Consider the following 15,954-nt stretch of genomic DNA (forward strand, 5'->3'; position numbering starts at 1 on the left):
TATACAGGAGGTCAAATTATGATCAGCTGGTTCCTTCTGGCCTTAAAATCTACGACTCTAAGTGGGAGCTGAACTCTTCGGAAAATCTGCTCCCGATAGTGTATGCTGAGCCCTGGGGACTCCAGCCCTAAAAGGCTCAACACAGCTGCAAATCACTAAAACCTCCTGGTCCTACAAGTTCCAAACAGGTTCCTCATTTCCAGGCCTCACTCTGTCCCTCTCTAAAAAAATTCCTCCCCGTACCCCGCCCTTGAGCCCGGAAAGCAGACAAGCCCGTTCGTACTAATACAAATTTTAATGCACATATTAAATAAATATTTCAATCATTTCATATTAAATTTGTACACAACAACAAAAAATCCTCAAGGAAATAAAAACAAACAATCAAAAAGATCGGCTGAGAAGCCACCCGGGTTCTGGCTTTGATAGAGTGTCTCTGTTCTTTCTCCCCAGTCACAATCTCTTTTAACCCTTAGGTGAGTCCTCCTCCTGGGGCTTGGTTCAGAGCCAGGATGGCTGGAAATTTTTCCATCAATATTTTCCCCCCAAAGGAAAACTGGGCATTTGACAAAATGAAATTTGTCATTAAAAATGGCAGCTTTCCTCAAACCAGTTCCATCTTTGTGTTGGAGGACTGGAACCTGACAAATTTGGCCTGAGAATGGAACATTTTTTAAAAAATTCAGCCAAAAACTGCTGAACATTTTTTGGTTTTTGGAATTTCTGTTTTAGCCAAAAAAAATGTTTAGTTTTCAGTGAAGAGTCACAATAGTTCATGGGGACAAAACCGCCGTTATCCAACCCTCCCCAGTTCAGTCACTGCCCCCTGCCCTCCATCGCAGCTTTAGAAAATTCCCAGGTTCCTTTTGTTAACAGAGGGGCCATCTCCAGTCAGGATTTTGCCTGGGGGCATCTCTATCCCCCCATCCACTCCAGCCTACTGTGGAAAGATGGGGAGCTGGGAAAGAAGCAGTGTTGTGGGATCAGAACAGTATCAAACCACCCCTTGTCCAGCTAAAGATATAGATATATTGATTGTGGAAAGCCGTAGGCAACCCAGTTACCACCAGAAACCCAACAGGCCTCTGAGTAGAGCTGGGGAAAGAACCCAGGAGTCCTGGTTCCTAGTCTTCAAATCCCTCCCCCACCTCTTTTATTTCCCATCTTTTTTTCTTTTCAAATAAGCATCCATTGCTTTATTTGAAGTAGTACTTTGGTCCCGGATTGGGGTGGGGTTTTGTTGTTGTTGTTGTTTGTTTGTTTGTTTGAAAACGATTTTTTTGCCCCCTTTCCCCTAGAGCTACAGAAATAAAACACAACCCCAAACCGACTAGAACGAGTCTAAGTGACGGGGCTTTCCCCATTCACGAGTCTTTGAACATTTCATTGCTTTTGTAAAGTTGGAATACAAAAATAGAGCCTCTTTCTTTTCTTTTCTTTTTTTTTTGTAAAAAACAAAACAAAACAAAATTATAAACAACTCGATCGGGTCGGTTTTTTTGTCCTCCTTTTTTTTCTCTTTTTTAATAACCGTATAAAAAAAGTCTCTAGTCACAGTCCAGCACATGTCTACGCAGAGGAAAAGGGGCGGGGCTTGGGAGGCAGGGGGCGGGGCAAGTCAGGGGCCCTGCCGAGGGCTGGAGTTTCGAGTCCTTTTACTTCTCCGGTTGAACGGGTAATTGAGGAACTCAAAGCGCCTGTGGGGCTCGGTGGTCTGGTGGCCCTTGGGGAGCCTTTTCATGAAGTGCACCTCGCGCTGGTGCTGCCGCGTCTTGGAGCCCTTGCGGGGCCGGCCCTTGCGGGTGAAGGCCATGTACCAGCCCTCGTACTTGGCGTTCTGCAGCGCCGTGTAGTTGTTCTCCAGGACGATCTCCGTGAAGACGCAGTCTTTGCCTTTGCCGTTGCTCTGGGGGGGGGACACAAAGATACATTCAGCCATGGTTGGACTTCACTGTGGCCAGCCCCACCACTCACAAAGATGGAGCCAGGCCCCCAAAATCATGAGACTGGCTTCAAAAAAAGAGAGCTTTCAAAAGAATAGATGCGGGAGTCTCCTTCTGCACCTGGAGGGGTCACCTTCCCAAGCTTGTCTCGTCTCCACCACCGCCGGGGAGAGAGACACTATAAATGAAAGCTGGATTCTCCCAGGATCCCCCGTCCCTGGGAGGTGGGCTTTCAGCAAAGCAGCCAGCATCCCAAACTCACCGGATTTGGCAGCGCTGCGGTTTGTGCTGCCGTGGAGCCAAAGGACATGGCCCCCGGCTCTCTGCAGGAGAGGCTGGTATTTCCTGCTCCCGGCTAGGCCAGACACATCCCAGGACACTGGGAGCCAGGGTCTTAGTTCTGCCACTGTCGTCATTTCCCCTCCCTCACTGGTTCCTACATCCCTCTGCTCTGGGAAGCAGAAGGAACAATAGCACGTAACGCTGTCCTGACGTCTTTATTTCAGGTTCCCGACGCGCGTCACCAATCTGAACTGATGTCATTGGAATTTGGGGTGCAAAGAAGCATTTTTATACCCGTCTCACCAAGTGAGAACCTGAGGCACCAAGAGATGAGCTGACTTGCCCAAACCACCAGTGGCAGAGATGGAATTAGAACCCACGAGTCCTGTCTCCTTGTCTCCTGCTAGACGGCGCTCTCGCCCTGAGGAAACAGCAGGACAGAATCTGCGCTCTGGCCAGTCCTGCCAGGAAACCCCAGAAATCTCAGCGGGAAACTTGCTCACGTGAGATTTCCAAGCACTTGAGGGTCCGTTCGGTGTTGGCCAAGCATCCGCGCCTGCGCTCTGCTCTCTTCCAGGACCCCTTGGAGACACCCCCCTCCCCATCGCTCAGGTCTGTATTTTAATGCTGTAACTCAGGGGCAGTCAATTGGGTTTTGTCAAGATTAGGGTGACCAGATGTCCCGATTTTATAGGGACAGTCCCGATTTTTGGGTCTTTTTCTTATATAGGCTCCTATTACCCCCACCCCCCTATCCCCTGTCCCAGTTTTTCACACTTGCTGTCTGGTCACCCTAGTCAAGATCCAAATTTCTTGGTCAAGTTATAGTCAAGGTCCAGACTCCAGAGAAAATAATAAAAAAAAATAATAATGATAACGATAACAAGTACAAGATTTTGAGGTCTGTTCAAAAGCTGGCGGTCCGGATTTGGCTGGCGGTCCGGATTTGGCTGGCGGTCCGCCTCTTCGCTACCTCTGCTCTAATTGGGGCTTTAGTCCTCTATCCTCTCCTTTGATTGGCTCAAATAGTATCACATGACTACTTAATTTGCAACCGAGAAGGGCGGGCGCGTGCTGAGGAGGAGCGCATGGCGCACTTCCCAGTCCCCAGGTGGCCGCAGTCACGGTTAGGAGGAAGGTCTCACTTCTGCTATTTAAAACACACTCAGGATGCTGCACTGCAGATGGGACAACCCTGGCCCCAGGCTAGGACGGTTCCTCTGGCCCTGCTGGAACGCCTAGTGCCTGAGGCCGCAGGCCAGGGCATGGTAGCACATTTCCAGTGATCAGGGAACAGTCCCTCTCGCTCTGAAATGCTCCCAGGGGCTGAGCATCTGGGCTCCCCCTGACTGCAGCTGTAGGCTGGGTGCTCAGCGCCTGGGAAAGCTCACGCCCATGTGACACACCCATATACACATGTCCCGGTAGGCCTCCTCCAGCCCCCATCGTGTGCATCGCCTGGAGCATGGAAGGAGACAGGGCTGAACCCGAAGAGCTCCGAACACTGCATCCCAATCCCAGATTTGTTGGGTTCCGGCTCCGGACACGAACCCCTCGAACCTGGAGGGGAGTTTGGCTACCAATCCAGACCTTGACCCAACTGCCCTGATAGTACAAACATTTACACACATGCTCCGTTATACCCACACGAACAGCCCCATGGGGTAGGAGCTGTCCTCACTTGTCTGTACAGCTCCTAGCACAGTGGGGTCCTGATCCTGGAGAGGGCTCTGTAGGCGCTGGTGCAACAGTCATACTCAATCACAAGGGGCTGTGGTATTTTCCATATCCCTCCCGGCGTGAGCCTTAGGCTGTGTCTACACTGGCAATTGAGTGACAAAATGTTTCTTGTTCACAGGTGCTAACCGCCCCCCTGACCTGAAAGACAAAAGTTTTGCCGCAGCAAGTGGCAGTGTGAACAGTGCGTTGTTGACAGGAGCGCTCTCCTGCCGACAACGTGAACACCCCTTGCTGGGGGTGGAAGTGTTTGCCGACAAAGAGCGGCTACACTGCCTGACTTTTAGCCGCACGGCTGTCACTGAAAGCTGTGTAGTGCAGACAGAGCCTTGGTGACCGCAGGCCAGCTGGGCAGGCAGAGGGAGAGAAAGAGACTGGGACTGATAGACGGGTAAAGCACTAGAGATGAGCTGGAGTCTCTAGCCCTCCTGGCTGGGATGAACCAGGCTCCTGAGATACAGAACTGAATGTGATCTGGGGCAGCCCTGTCGTAAACCAGCGACCAGTCCAGATCTCCCGCGCTGGAGCTGCTCGGATGCTGAAGCCCCGATTAAAAGGGCTGCAAATCTGAGGCTGGAAAGCAGCAAAAGAGGTGGTAGAAAGAGGGGGAAAGCCTGGCCCAAGTGAAGTCCGGGGGAGTTTTGCCCACAAGTTTATACTGCTGGAGTGCGGACTGAGTAAAAGGGGAGTAAGGAGCCAGCATCTGGCCTGACAACAGCAGCGCCTGGCATTTCTGGAGCAGCTCTTGGTCAATGCGTGAGGACATGTGGGGGTCGCTCCATCAACTGCAGAAGGGAAACTGGCTCTGGGGTGAAGCACGGAGCCTGCACAGCCGCGCACAGCAACACTGCCTGACGAGTTAGCACCGGAAACACAGAGTGCGGGGCCTGGGCAGCACCAGAGGGTGACGGAGCTCTCGGAAGGCAGAGGGTCAGTTCCCAAGCTGGACACCAGCGTTAATTGTCTGGCTCCTGAGACGAACGCCCTGGGATCTCCAGCGAGCAGGAGTGGCCAGTCTGAGCCTTTGTAGCAAGGGGCAGGCAGCATCACGTATGCAGCTCAAACCCGAGGTGGAGCCCCCTTTCCAACCCTCCGCCTTGGGTTCTCACTAGCCCACGGATAGCAAGGACTGTACCATGGGCCCCCAGATCTTTAAAATGGGTGCACACGGTATGCAGAGACCACAGGTCCCAGCATGCATTGCAGCCCAGCTCTCAGATCATCCATGCTGGGACCAGGAGTCTCCCCGGGCTGCACCAGTTGCAGTCTGCTCCATCTGTCGCCAGTCCCCTGGGCTCCCTGGGGGCTGGGCACTGTTTGAGCACCCGGAGCACTAGCCGTGTTAGACGACGTTTGGCTCCTTTCTGGGGCCCCGCACCCGGATCCGAGCCCCTGCGCTGTGACGCCTACGGCAGCTGCATGTGAGCAGTGAGATCAGGCACCCAAGCAGATGGCAGGACCCAAACAGCGCAGGGAGCGCATAATCCCTCGCAGCCAGATCACACATGCAACATCCGGAAAGAACTGGCCGGGGGAGGCGGGGAAGAGAAGCCGGTGGGCAGGGCAGGCAGTTAATGTCCGGCAGCAGAGCCAGGCGAGCTCGGAGTCAGGGAGGAGGGGGAAGGGGACAGGGCAAGGTGGAGAGAGAAACCAGATTTAAGCAGGTTGCACTAACCCTTCCTGCTGCTGCTCCAGACCGGGAGCTGGGGCAGGATGGACGGGGCTGGGGACGTGGGCCAGGAGGCGCCGTTTGACGTGTGCGCTCCATTCATGCATGCAGCTGATGAGCCTGTGGCCAGCCAAGCCCCCGGCAGAGTCAGCGTGCGAGCGAGACATATGGCGCACGCCTGCCGAGCTAAGCCAGGCACGCGCAAAGATCAGCCAAGCTGCCACGCTCCCCGGCTAGCTGACGTCAGCAACTGGACTCTAGAACAGGACACCACCCCCTCCTGGCTGAGAGGAGGAACTGCCCCGATAGCGCTAGGCCCAGCGGAACCTCCTCCCACAAGAATTTCTTCCTGCCAGGCCCCGTTTCTCCAGCGCTGGGATGCCTGCGTGCGCAGAACGCCCCAGGGACAGAGCACCGCAAGCAGGAGCCGGCGCAGGAATTCCTCACGCGCCAGCTCCCCGGCTGGTGCCAATCAGAGCCTGCGGATTGCAAGGGCACGCCCCGATTTGCACCAGCCGCTGGGTTCCTTGTGTCTAAACTAGGCTCTTAAACCAGGGCCCGCCCGAAGAGCTGTGAAATAAACGTGCGTGGAGCTATGGAGAGAGGGAAGAGGAGATAAAGGGCCCACAGGGATGAGAGCCAAAGAACTGCCAATCTATGTACATGCAAGTGGGGGCAGCGGCAGAACGGGGGGACGGGGAGAGGGGGCTGGTTCAGCTGGCAATGGAGGGGTCTGGGGGCGAGAGTGCAGGAAGCAGCTACCGCCGCAGGTCTGTGCATTGCCTGATCTCCCCGATCACCCCCAGACGAGCGCCAGGGAAGGAGAGTAACACAAAACCTTCCAGCCGATCCTGGCCTGAAAGTGGAGTTTACCCTCCCGCCGCCCCACAGAGCAGCTCCCCCGTGAGGAAGGAAGCGTTGGGAGTTCAGGGGGGCGCGTACAGGAAGGGCCAGCCCCCCGAAGCAGCTGAACGCTGCGGGTGCTGGTCCCAGAACCGCAGAGCAGCCCGGCTGTGGAATTTGCCCCAGGCCGCCCAGCTTGCCAGCCCCATCGCCTCCTTGATCCCCGCAGCCACGTTCCCCCCTTCCCCTGCCTCTTCCCCGGGGGGCGCTGGGTCCCCAGGCCTGCCCCCCGCCCTTACCTTGCCAATCAGCTTCCCCTTCTTGTTCATGCAGATGTAGAACCCGGTCTCGGCCCCTTTGATGCGCACGCGGCTCCCGAAGGTGTCCGTCTCCACGATGAGCTTGGCTGGCGGGAAGGAGAGAGGCCAGGTCATAGCGACAGACTCCAGCAGGCACCCCCCACTCCGCTCCCCACCTGGTGGGCCAACGGCCCCCACACCGCCGGTACCCGCACCTGACTCTGAGCACACCAGGACCACAGTCGGCTTCCTGTTACGCCCGGGCTAGATCCGCAATCAAGCCGCACCAGACTCAGCACAGAGCGCCGGCCCAGCTAGCCGGGCGTCCCGCCTCTGGCCAACACTAGATGCTTCAGAGGACGTTGCACAAGCCCCAGAATGCACCTCTTGCTGGGCCAGGCTATGGTGAAGGGCGCTTATTGGGCAGAGAGGTGCCTCACTGTCAATCTCACAGGAAGGGCACTGCCTGGGACTAAGGAGACCACAGATTCCCTGGGTGACCATGGTCCAATCACTTAGTGGCTCCATGCCTCGGTTTCCCCTCTGTGAGAAGGGGATGACGGCACTTCCCTGCCTCACAGGGAGACTGGGAAGATCAATAAGATCATGATGCTGGGATAATAAGAGCACAGGGGCTGCGTCAGTACCCCAGGGATCTAGACTTTAGTTGGGAGCTGCAATCCATATAGATGGAGAGAGAGCAAAGTCACCCTGGACGCTAACTCGACACCGAAAGGACAGGCAGGGAGGCAGATCTGGGAACTGAATCCAAGCCAAGGGGAAGGAAGGGGGAGCTGCTTAACTCTCCTTGCATCTCCTCCCCCTGCGGTTCAGGCCCTCGCTCCGTCGCTCACCGCCCCAAGCCCAAGCGGGCAGAGGGGGGCCTCTCTGTGCGGTGACTTTGTGGCTGGCAGGGGAGACGCCGACGGGCACGGTCACCCTGCTAATGTGTTTCACCTTTGCGGGAGTTGAGGGGGCGTATTGATTCGGGCTCCATGTTTTAATGGAGCCATCGATCGGCGGCCGAAGGAGAGATGCAAATCGCCGATCGATGGGGCGCCTATAAATAGACCTGTCACCACCTCCTCCCTGGGCGTGTGCCGCCCGGAGCAGGGAGCTCCCCCCAGGACTTTAGTCATGTTGATGCTGCCAGCAGAGAAAGCCTCTTGCAGAGGGAGCTCGGGAAAGCCCAGCAGGGACCTGCTCTTAGATATCCACTGGCCTGATCAGATCCCACCCTCCTGCAAATGGGGAGTAAGTCTCTCCCGGTCAATGACGCGGCCCCGGGGTGAATGGGAGGAGTTAAGCCCTATAACTACAGGATGCAATTGACATGAAACAGGACCAGATCTACACTCCTGAATCAGCTAAGCAGCCCCCCCCCCCATCACAGCCTATGGCTGAGGCTGGCAGGATCGGGCCCTCGTGATACTGTAGCAATCTGGGGAGCTGGTGATTAGAGCTTCCCACAAGGGCTGTTGCTGAAACTTGCACTTCATGGCCTTGAGGATTGGAGCGCCCACAAGGGCCTCTGAGATCACTGAGCGAGAGCTGGGTATCAGGCCACCTCCGCACGCCCGTGACGAGCGAACGGGCAGGCTTGGATTGGCACGGCACATGCGGCCCAGTCGCCGTGATCGGTCATTGTCAGTTCAGCACAATGGATTTCCCGCCACACCTTCAAACCAAGGCTCTCAAAGCACCTTGCAAATATTGCTTCGTTGAGCTAGATTAATTAGTTGAATCAGCAACAATCACCCCCATCTTACAATGCACAGAGGGACGTAATGACGTGCCCAAGTCATTGGTGCGTCCAGGAGTAGAATCCAGGAACCCCCTGGCTCCAATCACTGGAAGATCCTTTCTCCCAGTCCACAGGACTCTGCCCTTTTGCAGACACCTCCTGTGGCAAGAACTGCTCTCTCTTGTTTTGGCCTTGTGTTGCTTGCAGGCCAACAGCTCCTGCATTCTGCCCCAGAGGCAGCTGCACTTCAGGGGCGAACGGAGCGATGGAATGGTTCTGGTAGTGCGTTGGGATCCTTGGGGATGCAGGCGCTGGATTGATGCGAGGGGCTGGGGCTTTTTAGAGAGGATCCGAAACTACCTTTGAAAACCAAAGGGAAGAATTGCACAAAGAGCAGCCAGACTGGGACCAATCTGGGACAGCGACTGCCTTCCTTGTGATTAATCTGTACAGCGCCTTGCACAGGGCATGACTGGAGTCCCTGGCACTACCAGAAGGCCACCACTGCCCCTGACGTCGCTGAAGCAAGGGCCCTGCCCTCAGAATCGTATGCTATTCAGTCACAACAGGACAAGTCAGAGTCAGAGCTGCCAGCCTGGCACACCAGCTCACCCTGCAGCCCGGCGCGCCGGCTCACCCTGCAGCTGCTGTTAAGAAAGCCCTTTGAAAACCATCCCCAGGAGCCAGACCCCCCTAAAAGAGAGAGGGGCTTCGACACACAGGGAAGCCTCAGCCAGGGGGCCAACTCCTCCGTTCCTGCAGGTCAGCTAGACAGATGGGAAGGCTCCAGCGAAGCAAGGTCCACTGAACGAGCAGGAACCCTTGTCCGAGACCCCCAGCCTCACGATGCCAGCACAGCCTCCCACCCCCAAACGGTCCGGGCAGAGCCTGACCCCCTGCTGTGGATCTGGCATTCAAAGCCCATTGGTACCAAACCCGCTTGGACTGGGTCTCTCCCCCATGGGCAGGCTGAACGTTGAATTGATGAGCTGGAAAGAAGGACATGCCTATCCTCTGCCCCTCGCCCCCGTCACACCTCCTCTCCTGGGCCCGGCACCTCCCAAAACACCAAAATATCTCCAAAAGCACAACTTGAGCCGAACAGAGTCCCTGCGACAGGGACCCCTTCGTGATCTGCCTCTGGAGGGGGCCAGGGGAGCGGAATTGATCGGAGAGGCAGTAAAAGGTTTAAAGAGCATTGATTTTCTTTCCCTTTGCTGATCGATTGACAGATCGGGGTGGGGTGGGGGGGTGGAGGAAAGCCTGAGGAAGAGCGGCACAAACCCACAGCTTTAAAGATGCACATCTCTTTCCTCTCCGCCTCCTCCCCTGATTTATAGCCCTGTTGGTCGCTTTTGCTTCCCCGCACCAGCCTGGCCAGGGAACCGCTCCGATGCCGGGCAGCTGCTCACGCCGAGGGCCCTGTAAGTACTCGGCTCCAGAGAGCAGCTCGATAGAAACAATGGGGGCGCAAAAGAAAAGACAAGTCCCAGCCTGTCCCAGGGACATGCAGCTCCCAGGGCTGCACGCTGGATTCGGGCAACCTGCGCCCTTCCAGAACCAAATCCCCCAGCCCCCAAAGGTGCAGCCTGGATTAAATCGTACAGAAATCAGAGCACTTCGGGATCGTTCCTGGGGGATCCAGCACCATTTCCGAGTCACTTGGCCTGCGCACATTGTAATCCGGATTAAAGCAGCTCGGGGTTGGTTTTTGTCAAAGACACAGCTCAGGAAGGATGAGGAGGGCTTTATCATCCAGCCCACTTTGCCCATAATTAAAAAGTCAGTCAAATATTGACAATTAAGACAAATAACCGAGAACAGTGCACGACATTACGTCGGCAGTAAAAACGTCACAGCGGGGAAAGCGGTCAGTTGCAGAAATAAATCAACCCTTTTATTCCCATCCAAAAAATATAATCCAAATGCTTTCAGTTTTTAATTTTTGTTAAAGGGGATTTTTAAATAACAGTTGTTGGGGTTGATTTTTTTTTTAAAAAAAGCTTAACATATTCAACTCTATTCTTTCACTTAAGTGACAGATTTATCCCAGTAAAATTATGTTTCATGCTAAAACTTTGAAGGGAAAGTGGCTACGTAAATGCTGAAAAAATGCAGCGAGACACACTTGATCCCCTAACTGGACTGCGAAGAGGAGAAAGTATTCAGGAAATGTTAAAAAAGGTGAAAGTCAGAAGAGTTTTAATAGCTCTTCCAGACATGGGGGTCTCTCTAGAGATTCATATAGAACAATCCTGAACCTCTATTTTAACATTTACAGACTTGCAACTCTTTTAAAACTTTACATCTGAAAAACTGCTTCTACTTTTTCTGTTTTAGATCATTCTTCATTTTTTTTCTTAGCTCTTCAAATGCTTAACCTTTTTTATTACTTTTTAATAGAGGTTTTCATGCTGCCACTAGCCCTCCCTCTTGCTGGCTTTGTTTAACTTGGTCATTATTTAGATTTGCAATAGCTGCTCTTCTTTTTTAAAATACATATATATATATATATATATATAAAACAAGAAGAGATTTTTTTCATTTCCTGGGAAATAATCTAATACCCTTTCAACCTGGGGCTGCTTTATGCCAGGGATATGTCATTTGAAAGGTTAATATAGAGCAAGATGTGGAATCCACACTTAGCTCTAACTATTAAAGTTCATCATAAAATGTTCAGCCAAACCAAAATATATCTATTTTCCGCTAATCTCTCTGAGCAAGAAAGGGAAATTGCAGCTAATACCAAAGAAAAACAGTAATGATTCGAATGTGTAGCACCTATAAATACATACACAAACAACAGACGTGAGCGTCTCCTGCCACTGAATTCGCCAGGAGCGGGAGCCAGTCTGTCCCCTCATAGCTGCGTTCCACATATACGCAGAGACTGCCAAAGGCCCGCAACAATTTAGAGCGTCCACAGCTTTGCTAAGACCCCTGACCTCCGGTATGTGTTTGACCATTTGATTGTGTAATTAACGCACATGATCAAAGTATTTAGACTTTCACACGTCTTGGGGCTGCTCTGTCACACCCTTTCCCCTTTGAGAGTGAAAGCTGCAGGGCCTGGTGTCTTTCCATGGGTGCCCTGTCAAAGGCCCCATCTGGAATACCCTTGCAAGTGGCCGAGGGAATCTGTCCCTAGACTGATCTCCAATTCCAGAGCCTCCTCGCTTTTGTCGCTGGAGCTACACTGAAGTCCTCTTCACCTCCCTCCCTCCCTCCCTGCACCTTAGCTCCGGGCTAGCCCGGGTTGGTGTGGAAGTCTGGGGCACAGAGTATATTTCAGGGAAATACCACTCCCATTCTGGGGTTAATTCTAATTTGCCACCCCTTCCAACAAATCAGTAACTCATTTATGTTTCTTTGAAGGGAATATTTGCAGCCATCTCCGTCCTGGAGCCTAGCCTGCCACTGGCTGCAGCAGCTATCAGACAGCAGGCCCTCAACGCACCCGGGGTCAGGTGTAAAAAACAACAACCCCAAAGCTCCTATTCCCTCCTTAGATACGGTGTCGCTTGGAACACACCCTGACAATTGGATCACGTCAGAGCTAAGTCTTATTATAAGCATTGATCCCCATGTTCTCCCTTTGCAGGACCCCACGACCCAAACGATTTTAATGATTCCTGGCTAACGAACAGGACGGGAACCATCAGTTACTCCGCTGCACCGGTAACGCTCCCCCATCACCGTCTGTTCCCCCACCCCCGTATGCGCCCCGTCCTGTGCCCTTACCATGAGCATCCCCGTCCTCGGCCATGGCATTGATTTTCTTGTTGTCCAGGACTTGCACGTGCTTCCCGCTGGTCCGGCTGTACAGCTGGTAGGTGCGGACGAGCCGTCGGCTGAGCTGATCCGTCACCAGGCTCTGCTCCCTCACATGCTGTGTAAAATTAGGTGGGGACTGAACAGTTACCTTTAGGAAATTAAAAAATATACAACACACCATTATAATCTCTGCTCCTCCGAGGGGCTAATGGGCTGCGTGACGGTCGCTGGCCTCCAGCAGGGGTTTACGAGGCAGCTAGTTTATATGGTGCAAAGCCAGGATCGCTATGGGTTGTAACACTCATACAGTGCTTTCCAAATGCAAAGTGCTGCACAAACATCAATCAGGGGCGAGAAGGAAATCACTGACTCCAGGGGTGTGCAGGTGATTATACCCAGGGCGGATTCGGACCTTAGTTATCTCCGTTTTAGAACCAGTGCCATTCCATTGACTTCAGAGGAGTTACTTCGGATTTATACGGGTACAAGCTGGATCAGACTCCAGGCTGGTGCATACTGAGGAGCAAACTCCTCTCTCATTTACAGTGCCTACCGTCAAGCCACTGATTATAAGGGAGTTACTCCAGATTTACCTCCCAAGTGACAGCAGGATCTGTACCACTACATTATACATTGTCCATACATTTCCGTGGGAAGAGATTGGTTCTCGCATTATGTAACCACGGTCCTAAGGTGTCACCTAGCCGTGTGCAAGTATGTACAGACAGTATCATTCCCATTCGTTTTTAACAACTGCTTTTCTCTCTGGCCCTTTGATCTTCATTTTTCTGCTCTTTCAAACCACCCTCTTCTGATTTTTGAGTCCTCGTTCAATGAAAACCCATTGATCAAGGCAGAGCCCGGAACTGCTCCAAGGGAACCGTGCCTGAGACCAAAATAACCGATGGCATAGAAGGCACAAATGATCCCCCAACTGGACTCAGCCCTGTGTAGCAGCCAGGCAGTTTGCAATCAATTTTCCCTCTAATATTTATGAACGGCTCCAGCGAGGGGTTTCCCACCAGCAGCCCCCTCCCCCCAACATTCTGATTAAACGGAAACCCGTTAGCACCAGATCAGTTACTGACCCAGTTCTCTACAGAACCAACTGTGCCACTGGGGGGGCTTTTGTTCCCGGTGAACGATTTGGGGAGCACCAAATCTGCTTTTCCTCTGCCAGTCAATCTCTGCTCGGAATTCCCTGGCTCTGGGCTCAAATCCCTCTTTTAAGTCTGGAAGGTTTCGCTTGCCCCTGACATTTATAAAGACGTATTCTGAGCAAATGTTGAGGAGATCGCTCTTTTCAGCATCACCCGAGCCCCCCGCCCCACCTCCATGTCAAACATGAAGGATTCCTCCCTGCTATCAGAACAGCCACTGCTTCCCCAAAGCTGAGTTTATATAGATATCTCCCCCTGACAATTTAATCTCGCTCGCTCGCTCTCTTTGTCCGTGTATTTCCTATGGATGTTTTTTGGATAATATCTCTGGGTTCTCTTGCCAACTCTGATGAGGGTACCATGTGGAGAAGAGGATTGCCTGCCATACGGCTATTTGGTCTCCATCTGATACTCCAAAATATTGTAACTATGTTTTAACACAACTCCTTCTCGCTGGGTTGGCTCCGTTCCCTTTGCTTTCCACCCCCTTTGTGCCGGAATCGTTATTTTTCCAAGCTTCCAAAATTGTCGATCAATGTCCTTTTTAAACAAAACCTCCCACCTGTAATCTCTCGATTGCTCCCACCCTGGGTTTGAAATCAGAGGGATCGCAATTCCCCGAGGTGGGTTTTGCACAGCATCTAGCTGTGTTGAGGATGGGCTGTTGAATATATTCACAACACGATTCGAAGCTTTAGCAACCAGAAAGAGTGATGCTAAAGACTGACATTATGGGCTGGGCCAAACCAGATTTTTTTTTTAAAGTGAAGGCGTGTGTATAAAAAAAGACCCAATAGTGAAAAACCCACAATGCTACTTGCAATTAAAATAACCACGCCACTTACAAGTTGTGCTCTCTAATTTCAAGCCATCAACTTATATTTCCTGCTTTGTATTTTGGGTCTTCTTCTCGTTTCATTTCTTAAATCTGCAGCCTGCAATAACCTTTTCTCCTTCAACCTACTACAGATGGATTATTTCCCCTGGATCTTGGTGTAAAATAACTCTCCTTTCTGCCTCATGTCGGATGGGTCAAGAGTTACCACCAGTTTCCCCCTTCTTCCAAAAACTCCCCTTCGATTATTATTATATTTTTGTTAAAAAGCAGATTTGACTCTGGAACAATTAAACAACAAGATTGTTTTTACTGGTTGGCTTCAAACAAAGAAAAAATAAAAGAAGATACTTACCTGAGCTTGTAAGGAGAGAACAAACAAGTGCAATAACCTAGAATGAGGGGGGGAAAGAAAAGGGAAGGGGGGAAAAAAGAGGTGTGAAGTGATTGCTTTGAAATGGAGCCGAAATAAATGTGGAAAATAAAGGGAGGGGGGGTTGCACCAAGGCTGGGGGAGGGAAAGGGACAAACTCAGCCGAGATTACTTACAAATAGCTAAATACTGAGGAGGAGGGCTCCATCCTGGGACTGAGTGGTTAGACAGAGCTGTAACTTTGTCAGAGGTGGGCGGCTGGTGCTGGGGGGGAGAAGGGGAGGCTTAAAGGGCTTTTCCAGCACGGTCCTTTCCTTGATGTTGTTGCAAAAAAAATATTAAAGATTCAGTGGGGCCGAGGGGCGCGTCCCCCCCAAACCAGCTGGCCGCAAGCAGAGAAGGCAGAGGCGGCTACTCAGTGCAGGGGTCCCCGACTGGCTCGCCCGCCCATCCCCCTGCAGGTCCGATCACGGAGGGGGGGACTAGAAAGGTGGGAGGGGGACGGGCGAAATCTTCCAGTGCGAGCGCAGGACCTGAGCAGCGAGTGGGGAGCCCGCGGTGCGTCCCAGCGAGGAGGGGGGACGTTGGGGTGCAGGTGGAGGGTGAATCGAGGGGGCTCCCCCGTCTTAGGGCAGGATCCTGAGAAATCCTTGAAAGTGACCGGCGCTGCGGCGGGGCTGGTCTCGGGGCGTGCCCTGTCCGTGCGCCCGGGCGGACCCCCTCTCCGCCGGCTGGTGGGAGGCTCCCCGGCCTTTCCGCGGGGCTCGCTCTGCTGCCACCCGCGACAGAGGCGGCTTTGGGTGGGGGGCAGCCAGCCACGGGGGGCTGGAGGGAGGCGAAGCGAGACCCGGCTTTAAAAGGGCCAGGCGAGGGGCGCAGGCTGGCGAGGGGCGCAGGGGCCCCGGGGCATGGCTGGCAGAGATCCGAGCGCACGGGCCCCGGGAGCGCAGGGGAAGGCGCCCGGAGACGGGTCGGCGGCTCGGGCTGGGCGCTGCGTGTCCCGCTCTCCGCACGGGCTGGGGGAGTCCTGCGGGCAGGCTGGTGGCGGAGGCTCCCCGGGTGATGGCCCCGTGTGGGGACGGACGGTGGCGTGTGGCTCGCTCCTCTCCCGGCGCAAAGTGTGGGAGTGAAGCTGGTCCCTCCTCTCGGCTGCCGCTCTCCAATGTCAGACCCCCTTCCCCTCTGGCCTGAGAACCAGCCCCTCGCCGCCCGGCCTGTGCAGCGCAGGGCACCCCACTCTGTCGCCGAGGGGCCGGCAGCGGAAACCGGCCGGCTGCCAGGGCAGGAGGCAG

General features: G+C 53.6%; 1 protein-coding gene across 2 annotated transcripts; it reads right to left on the minus strand.

Moving 5' to 3' along the window:
- Positions 1 to 295: 295 nt before the first annotated feature.
- On the minus strand, positions 296 to 15,954 carry FGF8 (fibroblast growth factor 8). Of its 2 annotated transcripts, none has more exons than XM_034777555.1 (5): positions 14,839 to 15,954; positions 14,645 to 14,681; positions 12,262 to 12,409; positions 6,774 to 6,880; positions 296 to 1,906 (listed from the first exon to the last, which is right to left on the minus strand). In XM_034777555.1, exons 1-5 carry the CDS (start codon positions 14,868 to 14,870, stop codon positions 1,619 to 1,621), a joined length of 612 nt encoding a protein of 203 aa, XP_034633446.1. In that variant the 5' UTR covers positions 14,871 to 15,954; the 3' UTR covers positions 296 to 1,618. The 2 variants fall into 2 exon arrangements, with proteins under 2 accessions (XP_034633446.1, XP_034633445.1); XM_034777554.1 differs by having other exon boundaries at positions 297 to 1,906; positions 12,262 to 12,442; positions 14,839 to 15,947.

Source organism: Trachemys scripta, chromosome 7 (genome assembly GCF_013100865.1).
Source record: "Trachemys scripta elegans isolate TJP31775 chromosome 7, CAS_Tse_1.0, whole genome shotgun sequence".
In the NCBI taxonomy this organism is placed as follows: domain Eukaryota; kingdom Metazoa; phylum Chordata; order Testudines; family Emydidae; genus Trachemys; species Trachemys scripta.